The sequence below is a fragment of the Triticum dicoccoides genome, chromosome 1B, assembly GCF_002162155.2.
Source record: "Triticum dicoccoides isolate Atlit2015 ecotype Zavitan chromosome 1B, WEW_v2.0, whole genome shotgun sequence".
Lineage (NCBI taxonomy): Eukaryota > Viridiplantae > Streptophyta > Magnoliopsida > Poales > Poaceae > Triticum > Triticum dicoccoides.
Window position 1 is genome coordinate 445,530,478 of NC_041381.1, and position 12,748 is coordinate 445,543,225.

Below are 12,748 nucleotides of genomic sequence, written 5' to 3' on the forward strand. Positions count from 1 at the left end.
ACATTAAAATCTTCACATTCGTTCCAATTCTCTGACTGATCTCCAAAATCTGAATTTTCATCATCTGACCAATCTTCTATCCAGTCTTTCATCAGTTCTCCAAACTCCATGTCTACCATCATATCAGTTTACTCCTCGTCCGCCAACAAATAATATGTATCAACACATGTCAAAACATTATCAATGAAGAAATATACAACACATAGCACACGATCACGGATGTTATGTAAACAGCCCCAACCGAGGCCGTTCAGATCTGCCAAACCAAGTCAGGAAGATGACCACGACACCCGTCGTGATCACTTTCGATCACGAGGAGCAACACTACAAAACCTAGCTACATCTATGATTACCTCTACCGCCGGATACCTAGGTTAGCCGCCACATCAAATAACGATAGTCCTGGTGGACACAGCCGGCAGCAACCAACGCTACGTGAACCCTACACTGAAGAAACCCAGATCACGAAGAGCACCACTACCGGAACAAGATCCACGAGCGCATGCGCCGCCGGGTAGGTAGGTTACCCGCCCCGCTAGGTTAACCACTACCTCTGACGGTGGCAGTTCGTTCGATGTTGCCACGAGCGAGACTAGAGGGGTGCGGGAGGATGCGGGATGCGGTACCTGTGAGCGCTGGAGATTCACGACATTGCCGCGCCCGCTGTCCAACGAGATCGCCGGCGACGAGATAGCCGCCGCTGGAGATCTACTGCGTGAATTATGAAGCTGCGTGAATGCTCGCGAGATTGATGGAGCTGCGTGAATGATTGGATCCGGCAGGTCCTACGTGGTCGTGGGGTCGTGTGATGTTTTGTTTTGACCAGGGTACTGTACGTATACAGTCTGGGTCGTACAGGGCTAGACAGGGCTTGGATCTGGGCTACGGCGGGCCAGGAAAAAAACAAACTCCCGGGGACAGAAATACCCCTCGGAAATTAGGTTAGGGGGGAGCACCGGAGCAGGGCTCCTAAGGCAGAGCGTGCAGGAAGGTGAGGCAAGGGCAGGAAGGGAATCAGCTTGTCTACTGAACCAAGCGGGGGTGTTGCTTTGTTTCTTTCTCTGAAGATGTAGTGCTTGTGCAGTGCAAAGTTCCTTCCTTTGATTGATCTTGCTAATTGCAGTCCGCATGTAGTGCTAAATTGCTACTCAGTATATTTGTGGGCAGTGGCTTCATGAACAACAAGGTATGCATGTGGTCATGTACAACCCAATTAGTAAACTAATTTGTTTATCAACTTGTAATATTTAGTTAAATTTGTCCTATAAAGTTGAGATTTTGTTTTCTACACATAAAGTTAGATTATGTCAATGAAGTTGCTTCACCATACACATAAAGTTAGGTTATGTCAATGAAGTTGAGATTATAATTCTTCCAAGTATGTCGAGTGCTTTGCTGGCACAATGTTTGCAAGACAAAATGCTATGGTGGGCTGGGAGTTCTAGATCTTTAGAAACAAAGTACCGCTCTTTGATTTTGCTGGGAATGGCTTAGGTGATCTGATCGTAGTGAACCTTGGCAAGGCTTGCCTATGGTATCTAACCCGCTAATGAAGGAGTTGTTCAATACTCCCAACATTCCAAAATATGAACTAAAACCACGACACTTACTTTGAAACGGAGGGAGTAGCTTCATCCATATGAAAATTGGTAATGGCGGCCGCACTATAAATGCTAGAACTGTCATAGATGTTGGAGCGATGGGTGTCCGACATGGCAGGAGGTTTATCTATGCATGGATTCCTATACTACAGTATGTTCATCTTTCTGAATAAGGGCTCTTCTCCTACATCCTGGATGGATGACAGCAGGTGGAGCTATCTTTTTTGTTCAGACTGGAGTTTGCTCTCCCTTTGCGGTTGATGGTTATCTTGTAATACCCTGCTTTATATAAAGAAAAGGTAGCTGCAGCACCTACCTATTCGATTCTTGTGGTCCAAATGTACATGTGAACCGTGATGTTTCCTACTGATACAGAGTAGTTTGTGCAAAAGAAAAAAGGTATGGTGTTTTCTGGTTGCAATTTGATGCTCTCTAGGTGCTTGTTGTGATGCTTGTGAGAACCGTATACCTTTTTCTACTGTTTTGTATGTTGGTATATAACAAGAAAGTGAACAAGAAAAAAGGGATTTCTTTTCTAAAGCTTCAAATCACACGGCTTAAATATTTTATGCACATAGGACTCACTAAAGAAAAAACCGCCAAGTACATCCCTCTAGTTTTGAGAGGTGCAAGTATTTATTGTTTGCAAGTACAAGGCTTGCATAATTGAAAACAATTGTTCCAAGTTTGCACTTGTGTGACTTAATCTATACCTACTGTTAAAGGGAATAAGTATTCTTGGTTTGGTTTGGTCCATAGTAATATTTTTATATAGCCCAAATTTCCGTCCATCTTTTTATATAGGATTTTTTGGTATGTCAAAGCGTATAGGCTTTTCTGGTATGTCAAAGCGTATAGAAGCCGAACTACATGCGAACACAACGTGTACATGATCTTCGGGTTGTAATTTTAGTGGGCTTAGAAGATTCTGCCCGGTTCATGGTTTTGGGAACCCGCATATCCACATATGCATGCATCCCAAAAAAAAATCCAAATATGCATATATCGACCCAAAAAACCATACGTTGCACAATTCAGTCCGGACTACAAGTCCTTATCTACAGCTGGTTTGAGCCGAGGCGCCTACACATGCATCGATGCACTTTAACTCTAACAACCCGTACATGCATCGAGCCTGAAACCCTAGATCAACGTAAGTCTTGCCGCCACCGTACCTTCCAGACGCGGCAACACCATTCATGGACGATGAGCTCCCTCGCGGCAACTGGTTCGGCTGCAATGCGTCCCCGACGCCAACCTCCCCGAGCAGCTCTTTAGCTTACAGCGTCACAGAAAAAGAGCACAATGCAAAGAAGATAAACAGATGACAAGACTCAAGGAGTGGTGGCGGCTGAAGATGAAATAGTGTCGCCGAAGCTATTGCAACCCTAACATGCTGCTGGTCCGAAGGCCATGCTGTCAGCTCAAGCGCGTCCATGTCGATTGGCAAGATCACGCTCAAAAAAAATGTTTGACACATCATGATACGACAAAGCTAGCACTCCGTGCTCAATCGTCTAGCATCGACTTTCGCGGCGGCGCGGCGGCGCGGCTGCCTCGCAGCATCTGCCTGCACACTATAGCGTTTAGAAGATGCCCTTCGCTAAGAAATTTTTATCCAAACACATGAACCGACATTTTAAATAGGGCGCTATAGTGATTAGAAGTGGTCCGCCGCTAAGATCTTAGCGCGCTATTTGAAACTATGGAGGATACCCAGCTGCTCGGCCACGACGGGAGCTTGGCAATGGCCACATCAACCAGGAGACTCCGTCTGACCATGCATTGTCATGCGATGGTTTAGTTCTCCCGCTGCAACGCACGGGCATTTGTGCTAGTAAAGACAAAAAGGATAAAGTGGTGCCTAATGACTTCAGCTTGCGTAATTTAGAATAGTTAGGAAAAAGAAAACCCAATGATTGGCTCTTTGGTAGAGGAGTGTGTAACTTAGTTGAATGTTGGTGAAGAATCATGGTCCCATGTCAAACAAGGGTTCTCCTTAATACTTACTGGAGCAGAGGCAGATGACCCAGATGTAAAAGAAATTCAGGTAGGGGACACCAGTCTTCATCTCGTTGATACGGTCCAGCCTGCACCCGGGGCATTCCTTCCGCGTCATCGTCCTGGAATAGGATCTCAGAGAGAAAGAGCGCAGGCGCAGACGTTGATGAATCTTCACGCGTGAGTAATTCGGCGGTCAATGGAGGAGAACACGAGTTCTAACTACTCCCGAGGGGACAGGCACCGATATGGTTATGTGTGTATATATATCCTGCTATAGCGCGAGTTTGGAAGCAAAATAGAGACGCAAGCGGTATATTTGTTCTGCAAAAAACAGAAACGCAAGCGATCGTCCCAGGTCGAAGAACGTAACACAGGAGGCTTCCCTGTAATTTTTTGTTTTTTAGGGGTCCCTGTCCTATACAACGCGACGCGTAACATATTGAAAATCCAGCAACCGAACATGGGCAGGCCCAGTCCTTGGTCGTGTGGCTCTTTTTTGTGAGTTTTTTTTCCTTTTGCGGTTTTACCTGCTATCGAACTTCGCTAAAAAAAACCTGCTTTCAATTACCCCTCAGGGCCCGCTTGGAATCCAACTACTTGAGGCGATTCGAGTCGGTTTTATTTTTTTTCCATTTTCTTCTCCGTTTTCATTATTTTCTGCATTTTGTTTCTCTGTTTTTTCATTATTTTTTTGCATTTTGTTTCTTCATTTTTTCATTTCTTGTGTTAGATTTCTTTGTTCCTTTTGGTTATTATTCTACATTTTTTATATGTCAAAAATATTTTTCTAATACATGTATAAAAAATTTCAATAAAAATTAAACATTCTTATAATATATGGTCAATATTTTTTCTATACATATTTTTAAAATGATTCATTACCATTTTTCAAATACAATATTAACATTTTTTAAAATACATAGTCATGATTTCTTATATACATTTTTTAATGCTTGATTAACAGTTTTCAAATAAAAAAAGACTACCATTTTTAAAATATATGATCAACATTGTTCTTGTATACATTTAAGATTTAACATTTTCCAAATGCTTGATTAACATTTTTCAAACACTTGTCCAACATTTTTTAAACGCCTGATTAAAAAAATTATATACATGATCAAATTTTTCATCATTTCTTAATACATGGTCAATATTTTTTTCTCTACACATTTAAAATTTTCCAAATGCTTGATTCACATTTTCCAAATACTTGTTTAACATTTTTCAAATGCTTGATTAATTTTTTTATATACATGGTCAACATTTTCTCTATACACATTTAGGTATTTAACATTTCCCAAATGCTTGATTAAAAAATTTCAAATACTTGCTCAACATTTTATTTCAAATGATTTATTAACAATTTTATATACATGTTCAAAAAATCAACATTTCGTAATACATGATTAATAAATTTTTTTATTTACATCATCACCCAGGGTGCAGAATAAGTTATTCTTCACCCGAGATAATTTTACCATCGTTTCATAAATAAATTACATTTGAAATACCAATAGTTACATTCATATTGATTCACTACATAAAATTTGACATAAGAAAACAAAATTATATGTCATAAGACCAGAAAAATTGTATTTTATGTATATTTTATATTATGCTTTTACGTTTGTAATTTTACGTAACATAATATATATTTTTATGGCGACTATATATTTTCTTATGGTCTCTTTTTACATATGAAATAAGACAAAATTTACGGAATGTAAAATTACGGTGCGTTGATATTAAAATAGTGGGAGGGTGAAGAATAACTATTGCTCACTCAGGGTGAATTGACTATTCGTCACCCTGAGTGAGGTATAGTTATTCTTCACCCTCCCTCTATTTTAATATCAATGCACCGAAATTTTACTGTCCGTAAGTTTTATCTTATTTCCGGCGTAAAAATAGACTGTAAGAAAATATATAATCGCCATAAAAAATATTTTATGTTATGTAAAATTACAAACGTAAAAACATAGTGTAAAATATACATAGACTGCAAATTTTCTTGTCTTATGACCAATATTTTTATTTTTTTATGCCAAATTTTACGTGGCGAATCAATGACTCCTGTAGGGGAAACCTACCGTGTGTAATGCCTATATGAGATTATGCCTATATGAGACCTTGGTTCTTAACTGAGGGAAAACTTTGCTACTATCTACTCCACCCTTCCTCTTTGGGGAAACCCAATGACTCCTGTTGGAGTAGCAGCTAGATGCGGCTCTTCCAGAATAGCTGGCGGCAACTGCCCCAAAAGATGAAAGAAATGTCTAGGCCACTAAGAAAGATGGCACTGTAGTTGTTCAATGCCTCCTGTTAACTTGCATGGATCATGCACTACAAAAAATTTTTGAATGATTTGGTACGTTTGAAATAGTACAATCACTGAATGCTCTATACAAGAAGCAGACAAGGACCAAATATTTTGAAATAACTAAGGCCTGGTTGAGTGCAAGGTTGTTGAAAATTATTTGATGAATGAGCATATTGTGAAGATACCAGGCTATTGTGATAGACTTGTTGCTTTGGAATTTGGAATTCCACCAACACTCGGGACTGACATTGTCCTTGCTTCACTCCCCCGTCTTACGACTTTTTTATCATGAATTACAACATAATGGGATTGGACAAGACTGTAGACGAGTTGTTTGCAATGCTTAAGCAAGCTAAGGCATGAATGCAGAAGAACACTAAGCAAGTGGTGCTTGTGAACAAGACAACAAGTGTCTTTCTCATTCATGCGCCGACTAAATTCCAACCTACCGTGTTAGTGGCTGCAACACCTATGGTGACGGTCACCAACATAATCATGTCGTGTGCCAGGCAAAATCCCACAATATACAATCTAAATTTCGCACGCAAGTCCAACCTTTCAAATTCAACATTCACATCAAACTCATGGCCCTGATTCATAGATAAGTTCACAAACATAAACAATGTTCACAACCAACTCATAGGCTGTGTTTGAATCAAGGTACAACAAGTCCGTCTGTCCCTCCCGCTTAGATCAGCATCTTGCACTAGCACCTTGGCGGTCATATCCATCCTTCCTAGTGTAGATTTGTGTGATGGAGGTGGGGAGGAGGCGGAGCTGCAATGGCTGCCGTGTGCAAAGAAGAGAGTGCGATAGGATGGGAGAAGCATCGGGTCAGGGAGACGGGAAAAGAAATTTCCCTCTTAGATCAGGATCGTGCACCAGCGCCTTGGCGGTCGTATCCGTCCTTCCTACTGTAGATTTGCGGGATGGAGGCATGGAGGAGACGGAGCTGTGATGGTGGTCGTGTGCGATGAAGAGAATGTGACGGGATGGGAGAAGGCATTGGGTCAGGGAGACTAGAAAATAAATTAGGGTTATCGGGCATCAGGGGGCGTCCTTTTCAACCAGGACGCAGCCACCAAACACAACCGCCTAAAGAGTAGACCAAAATGCCCACGGTTGCAGCGCCACATGCGTCGCAAGCCCCACGCGCAAGTCAGCGCTGCGAACGCGATACCGGGGCATCTCATATTTGGCGCTTCACGCGCCCAGCCATTTTGCAAACGGACACATGAAGCACACCTTCCCTACTGCGGTGTGGGTTGGCCTGTTTCACTTCTTTTTTTCGGTTTAAAATGAAAAAATGAGTGCGCCGAGGAAAATCAAACAAAGGATCTCACGTACTTGATAATGAACACAAACCACCCGAGCACAAATCCTGACGTTTTAACTGCTTCCTTTTCCTTCCTCTTCTTCTTTCTTTCCTTTTTATTTTTTCTTTCCTTTTTTTCCTTTTCTTGTCTTTTTCGTTTCTGTTTTTTTCTTTTCTTAAATTTTGTGAACTTTCTCCAAAATTGTGAACTTTTTCAGAATTGATAAAAAAATTCATAATCATTGAACTTACTAAAATTCAATGAACATTTTTTAAATTGATGAACTTATTTTAGAATTGATTTTTTTCACAATTGATGATTATTTTTTTCAAATTCGATGAACTTTTTAAAAAATCGATGAACTTACAAATCCAGACATTTTAACTGCTCCCTTTCCTTCCTCTTCTTCTTTCTTTTCTTTTTCCTTTTTCTCCTTTCCTTTTATTTTCTTTTTCCTTTTTCTCCTTTACTTTTATTTTTCCCTTTCTTGTCTTCTTCGTTTTTGTTTTTTATTTTCTTACGTTGTGTGAACTTTCTCCAAATTTGTGAACTTTTTTAGAACTGATGAACTTTTTTTAAAATCTGATGAAAATTTTTTGTAACCGTTGAACTTACTAAAATTCAATTAACATTTTTTAAATCAATGATCTTTTTTCAGAATTGATGAACTTTTTTTAAAAATCAATGAACTTTCTTCAAATTTTTGAACATCTTCATAATTGATGAACTTCTTTTCACGATCAATGAACCATTTTTCAAACTCGCGAACTTTTTTCCGGGCGAGAAGACGCTGCCACGAGCGCCCCTTTGCGCCTTGGCACAGAAGGCACAGAATAGGAGGGGCCCGATACAGGACCCGGCTGGCGCGAGCCAACCAGCCGGCGCACATTGGTGAAGCTCTTTGAAATTGTTACAGCCCAAAAAGTTAAATATCCTCATGAAAAGAGCTTGATGGAAAAAATATGTACAAGTATCAACTGAAACAACATTCTTTTTTCATCGGAGCATTCCTCTTAAATAGTCACACTCGGAACGAGCAGACGGTATAATAACTCTCAGGCCATCTTGGTTGTTTATAGCTACAGTTTGCTATCCTGCGAGCGTACCTTCGAGCCAATCTCCCCAGGTGAACCAACAGCATATATTTCTAGACCTAGAAAAAATATATATATTATATGGCCGCAATTACCATCTTACGTACTAACCGGCTACCAGGTTTGGGGCAGATATATATGCATTGTCATCTTGCAGATTGATTCTCAATCTGCCGCTGTAGAGGGCTCGACACAATGTGGCCGTAAATGAACTCGTTCCATGTATCCGGCAAGCCAGGGAGGCACCAGTGGATGCAGTCGGCGAACTTGCGTGGGTTAGCCTGCTGCTCCTTTGTCAGGAGCTTACCCTGTCGCAGCGTGTGCACAGATGTGTGTGCGTCCTTGCGGATCTCTGACAATGCGGTTATGTTGATGAAGTGCACGTGTACCTTCTTCATCGCCTTCGTCACTTCATGAGATTCCGTGAAAAGATCCCAGTCAGTGCCGACATCCAGTGTTTTTGTGTAATTCAGCACTGGTTGTGTCTCAGAGAAGCATTTTATGTTGTCAGGACTGCCCCAGCCTTCACTCCTGTAAGAAGTCAATGATTGTTCATCAGCCAGTATCCTTATACCAAGAATTCGTGCCAAAACAATAGCACAAGGTCTAAAAGTTAACACAGTATCACATCATGTGCACTACCAACATCTTCGCTTTCATCCTAATAACACTGTTGGGGAATATTTGCAGCAAGAAACAGTCAAAGAGTTTTAATTAAATACAGTCAAGTTTCATGATGTTCTAGGATTAGCCGAAGAATCTTCATGTATGCAGATAACACAGTATTTTAATTAAAGATAGCCAGCTTCATGATGTTCTAGGATCACCCAAAGAATCTTGATATATGCAGCAGATATGAATTATGTGTGCATTTGCAGGGGCAAAGAGAGCTTACTGCATATGTACTGGTGAAACACTCATGAATAAGACCATTGTCCTTTTGGGATCTACATTCTCTTCTACCCATCCAGACCATGTCTCGAGGATCTGTCGGTATGCAACCACACGATCCAATTCATCATACTTAACCGGTTTCCTTGTGAAGGATCCGTCAGGCCTGTAGTCAAAATAACATGTGTAAGAATACCATGATGTTGCACATTACTCTCAAGGTTGGGTAAGCAAACTGGTTTAATGTTCATAAGGATTGAGACTTGATTATAACAGTTACTCACACAATTTTCATCTTCGGGGTGTTCATCCACCAAATGTAAGTGTTGAAGATCAAATAGTCCACCCCTATCCAATTTGCTGCATGCTTGGCGATCGATGTTGGCATGATCATTCGGTCAGTGATGCTATGAATGTCTGGATCATCTGAGTTCGACTCAACTAGGAAAGGAGCCCAATAGAACTCAATCGTTGCATTGTACTCCTGAAATATTCCATGTAATTCACATGTCAAGACATACGATAGAATATTCGAGAGTCAATGGTCATCACACCACAGTTAGGGGAAGTAAAGAACATACACAAAGAAAATAGCAGAACGGTACCCAGATTGGGTCAGGACAGTCTCAATTATGTGCCCCGAGGGACCTATTATATAGCAGCCACTATACCCCATAACCCCATTCACATAACTTCCCATAATCCCATAGATTATTTTATATCCTCTACAGTACCAGGCTACACCTTGATTGCAAGAAGTGAAAAGACACACATCCGTGCACTATGCATCATCATCTAGTCTGCCACCACCTACAAGCTGCTGCGCTCGGTTCAAGCAAACTCCTGCATCTCCCACATGCACAAGAACATTTTTCTACTAGATCCTAGTTCAAAAACTCATGTTTGTAAGGGTCAAGTATGAATGGATGGAACTGCTAACACGTTTAGGCATTACTATCCTCTTTGGAATACGAAAGAACTAATAACAAAATAATAATATGTAACCACAAAAATATTGACCCAGTGGCTTGGCTGGTTCGGTCACTGGCCCAACTTCAAAAATTATGCTTGTACAATCACTATCATACCAAGCTGCTGCTAGTCAAATCATTAGTACTACTGTTTCCTCAGACCTCTATTGGAAGAAAAACAAAGTGAGGTCAGAGAGAAGTAGATATTGCGCAAAATACTTACATGAAGGCGGAACACATTTAGAGATCCATTCTTGACAAGCTTTTTCTTATCCCATGGAGCCACAGACTGGACCAGGCACACCATGGACTCCCACTGGTTCCTGTTCAGTGAATCCCCCACAAACATCATCCTTTTGTTCCTTAGCTTCTCAAGAAGCAACTTAGCATCGAACCTGATAGAAAAATATATATAAAAAGATCAATTCAGCACCAAAAACCATCAAATTCTGTGAACATTGAAGGATCGCATATAAACCTGCTCTGACGTTTTTCTTAGCTATGTTCATTCAACAAGATTGTACAAGATGAACTTGGTTGACCTAACTTTCAATACAAACTTTGCGGAAGACAGTGTCTTTATAGTATACTAACGTTGATACAATTCACTTAAATCGATAGGGCAATACGTTCAGAAAGTGCTATATTAACTCTAAACTGCTCCAGTTATGTACACAAAATGGTTATAAGTTTGCAAAGCTTACAAGCTGATGTCATGTTAGACAACAACTCCTATTTGCTTTCAGATTCCAAAACACTCTGTACCATACCCCTCTGGCTCTCTCCCCCTCACCCAACAACTAGTTGTAACAAAGGGAACTTCTCTACCAACCATTAAATAGCTTAATGTATTTAAAGAAAGACCATATAGATTATCAATGAGTGCAGCCTCTTCTCTTCTTCCATTATGTCACCTAACCAATTAAAGAACCCCTTATACCAATCTTAGGTAACAAGAAACACCGGTAATGAATCAGGTGCACCAAACGTTTTCTCTATAATTATAATGTGAACAGCCACATGCCTTGATGAAACTTTGAACTAACTGGCAAGGACAAAACCATGGTTTGGTACCACATAATCGTTTCATCGTCATGAACACCCATTATACCATGAGTGTATTTTCGGTAATACTTGGATTAGAAAGGAAGAGAAACATGCCAGAAATGATCTGGCCGCTTTCCAGCCGGCCAATACGATTATAGGAAGCACGCGTAAACTCGCACTTTCCAGTTAGCGAAAGCACACTACCCACCTTTTTCTTTTAGAACCAACCAGTGGCCATTTCGTAGCGCGTACACATATGCGCATGAACACGTTTTGAATGTATCTAGAAAAAAATGGAGAAGGCGCAGGGAATAGAAAAACAAAGAAGCGTACCTTGGGAGGTCGCAGGCATCAGGCTGCCACCGCCACTTCTGGTACTCGTCGCTGCGGCGGCCGTTGCGCATGCAGGTGACCTGCTCTGTCAGGAACTCGCAGTCGGACTCCTTGTACATGGGCGCGTTCTCCTCGTCGTGCACCCACCTCCCCTTGTACATGTCGCAGGTAGCCTCGCCCCCTTCCGCCACCACTTCCTTCAGGACCCCCGTCTCCGGCGAGGACCCATCGGCTGCCGTCCCGGGGTTAGACTTAGACACCCCCTCCGCCCCGAGCCGCGGGGGCGGGTCGGTCCGATCCGTGGCCGCCCCCGCTGATTCCACTGCCTGCGCCGGTGTAGCGCGCGGGCCAGCCCCCGCCGGCGCCTCCTGCAGGGTTTATTATTCCCGATTAGGCCGAGCCCGCGACCAAGGCGCACACGGAGCGGCCGTCGCCCAGCTGGTTAATTGAGAGTATCGCTTACCCTGGTGGGGGAGAGCCTGTTGTAGCCGCTGTGGCGGCGCAGCGAGGCGGCGATGTGGGCGCTGTCGTAGAGGACGGAGACGCCGAGCAGCACGGCGAGCGCGAAGACCGCGGCGATCTGCGCCCGCCGGCTGGGCACGCCGAGCGGCACCCCGGCCTTCCGCCGCGGGATCCGCATGGCCGCCGCCGCCGCCGTGGTGGTGGTAGAGACCGCCAAGCCGACCGCTAGCTCCTCGCCCCGCGCCGACTCCCCCCAATCAGCTCGGCGCCCGCGCGCGCAGCAACCGAATCAATCAGGCGAGGAAGGGCGGCAGGCGAGCAGAGCAGCGCAGCGCAGAGCGGGCCGGGAATCTGAGGAGAGCGAGCGAGCGAGCGAGCGAGGGAACTCCGCTTTCGTCTCGTCTCCTCTCCTCCCTTCTGAGAGCGGCAGAGCAGAGGAGTACAGAGACAGGAGGAGATAGAAAGGGAGGAGAAGAGGCGGCTGGGCACGCTCTTCTATGGAGCGAGGGGAGGGGAAGATGACAAGCAAGGGACGGGCGGGTGGGCCCGGTACTCTCTGTGGGCCTTGACTAGTAGTCCTGGCTTAGTTAAGGAAAGCGGAGCCGAAGGAGCAACGGAGGGAGATGGCCCCAGACGCACGGCAGCCTCGAATCTTCCCCCTTTCTCCAGCGTGGTAAACCTCGAATCCAATCTTTGGTTTTTTCTC

At 43.0% G+C, this 12,748-nt stretch overlaps 1 protein-coding gene across 1 annotated transcript; it reads right to left on the reverse strand.

Annotated features, from left to right (window-relative positions):
• Positions 1-8,169: 8,169 nt before the first annotated feature.
• LOC119340226 (protein trichome birefringence-like 28) lies at positions 8,170-12,523 on the reverse strand. The gene is made up of 6 exons (XM_037612126.1): positions 12,044-12,523; positions 11,581-11,948; positions 10,424-10,595; positions 9,514-9,713; positions 9,234-9,395; positions 8,170-8,869 (listed from the first exon to the last, which is right to left on the reverse strand). Exons 1-6 carry the CDS (start codon positions 12,218-12,220, stop codon positions 8,485-8,487), a joined length of 1,464 nt encoding a protein of 487 aa, XP_037468023.1. The 5' UTR covers positions 12,221-12,523; the 3' UTR covers positions 8,170-8,484.
• Positions 12,524-12,748: the final 225 nt, after the last annotated feature.

Excerpts from the sequence above, each read along its gene's own strand:
- LOC119340226 (XM_037612126.1), bottom strand. The coding sequence starts at position 12,220 with ATGCGGATCCCGCGGCGGAAGGCCGGGGTGCCGCTCGGCGTGCCCAGC. Across the intron at positions 10,596-11,580 it reads GATGCCTGCGACCTCCCAAG|GTTCGATGCTAAGTTGCTTC; the intron begins GTACGCTTCTTT and ends TTTTTCTATCAG. Across the intron at positions 9,714-10,423 it reads TAAATGTGTTCCGCCTTCAT|GAGTACAATGCAACGATTGA; the intron begins GTAAGTATTTTG and ends GGAATATTTCAG.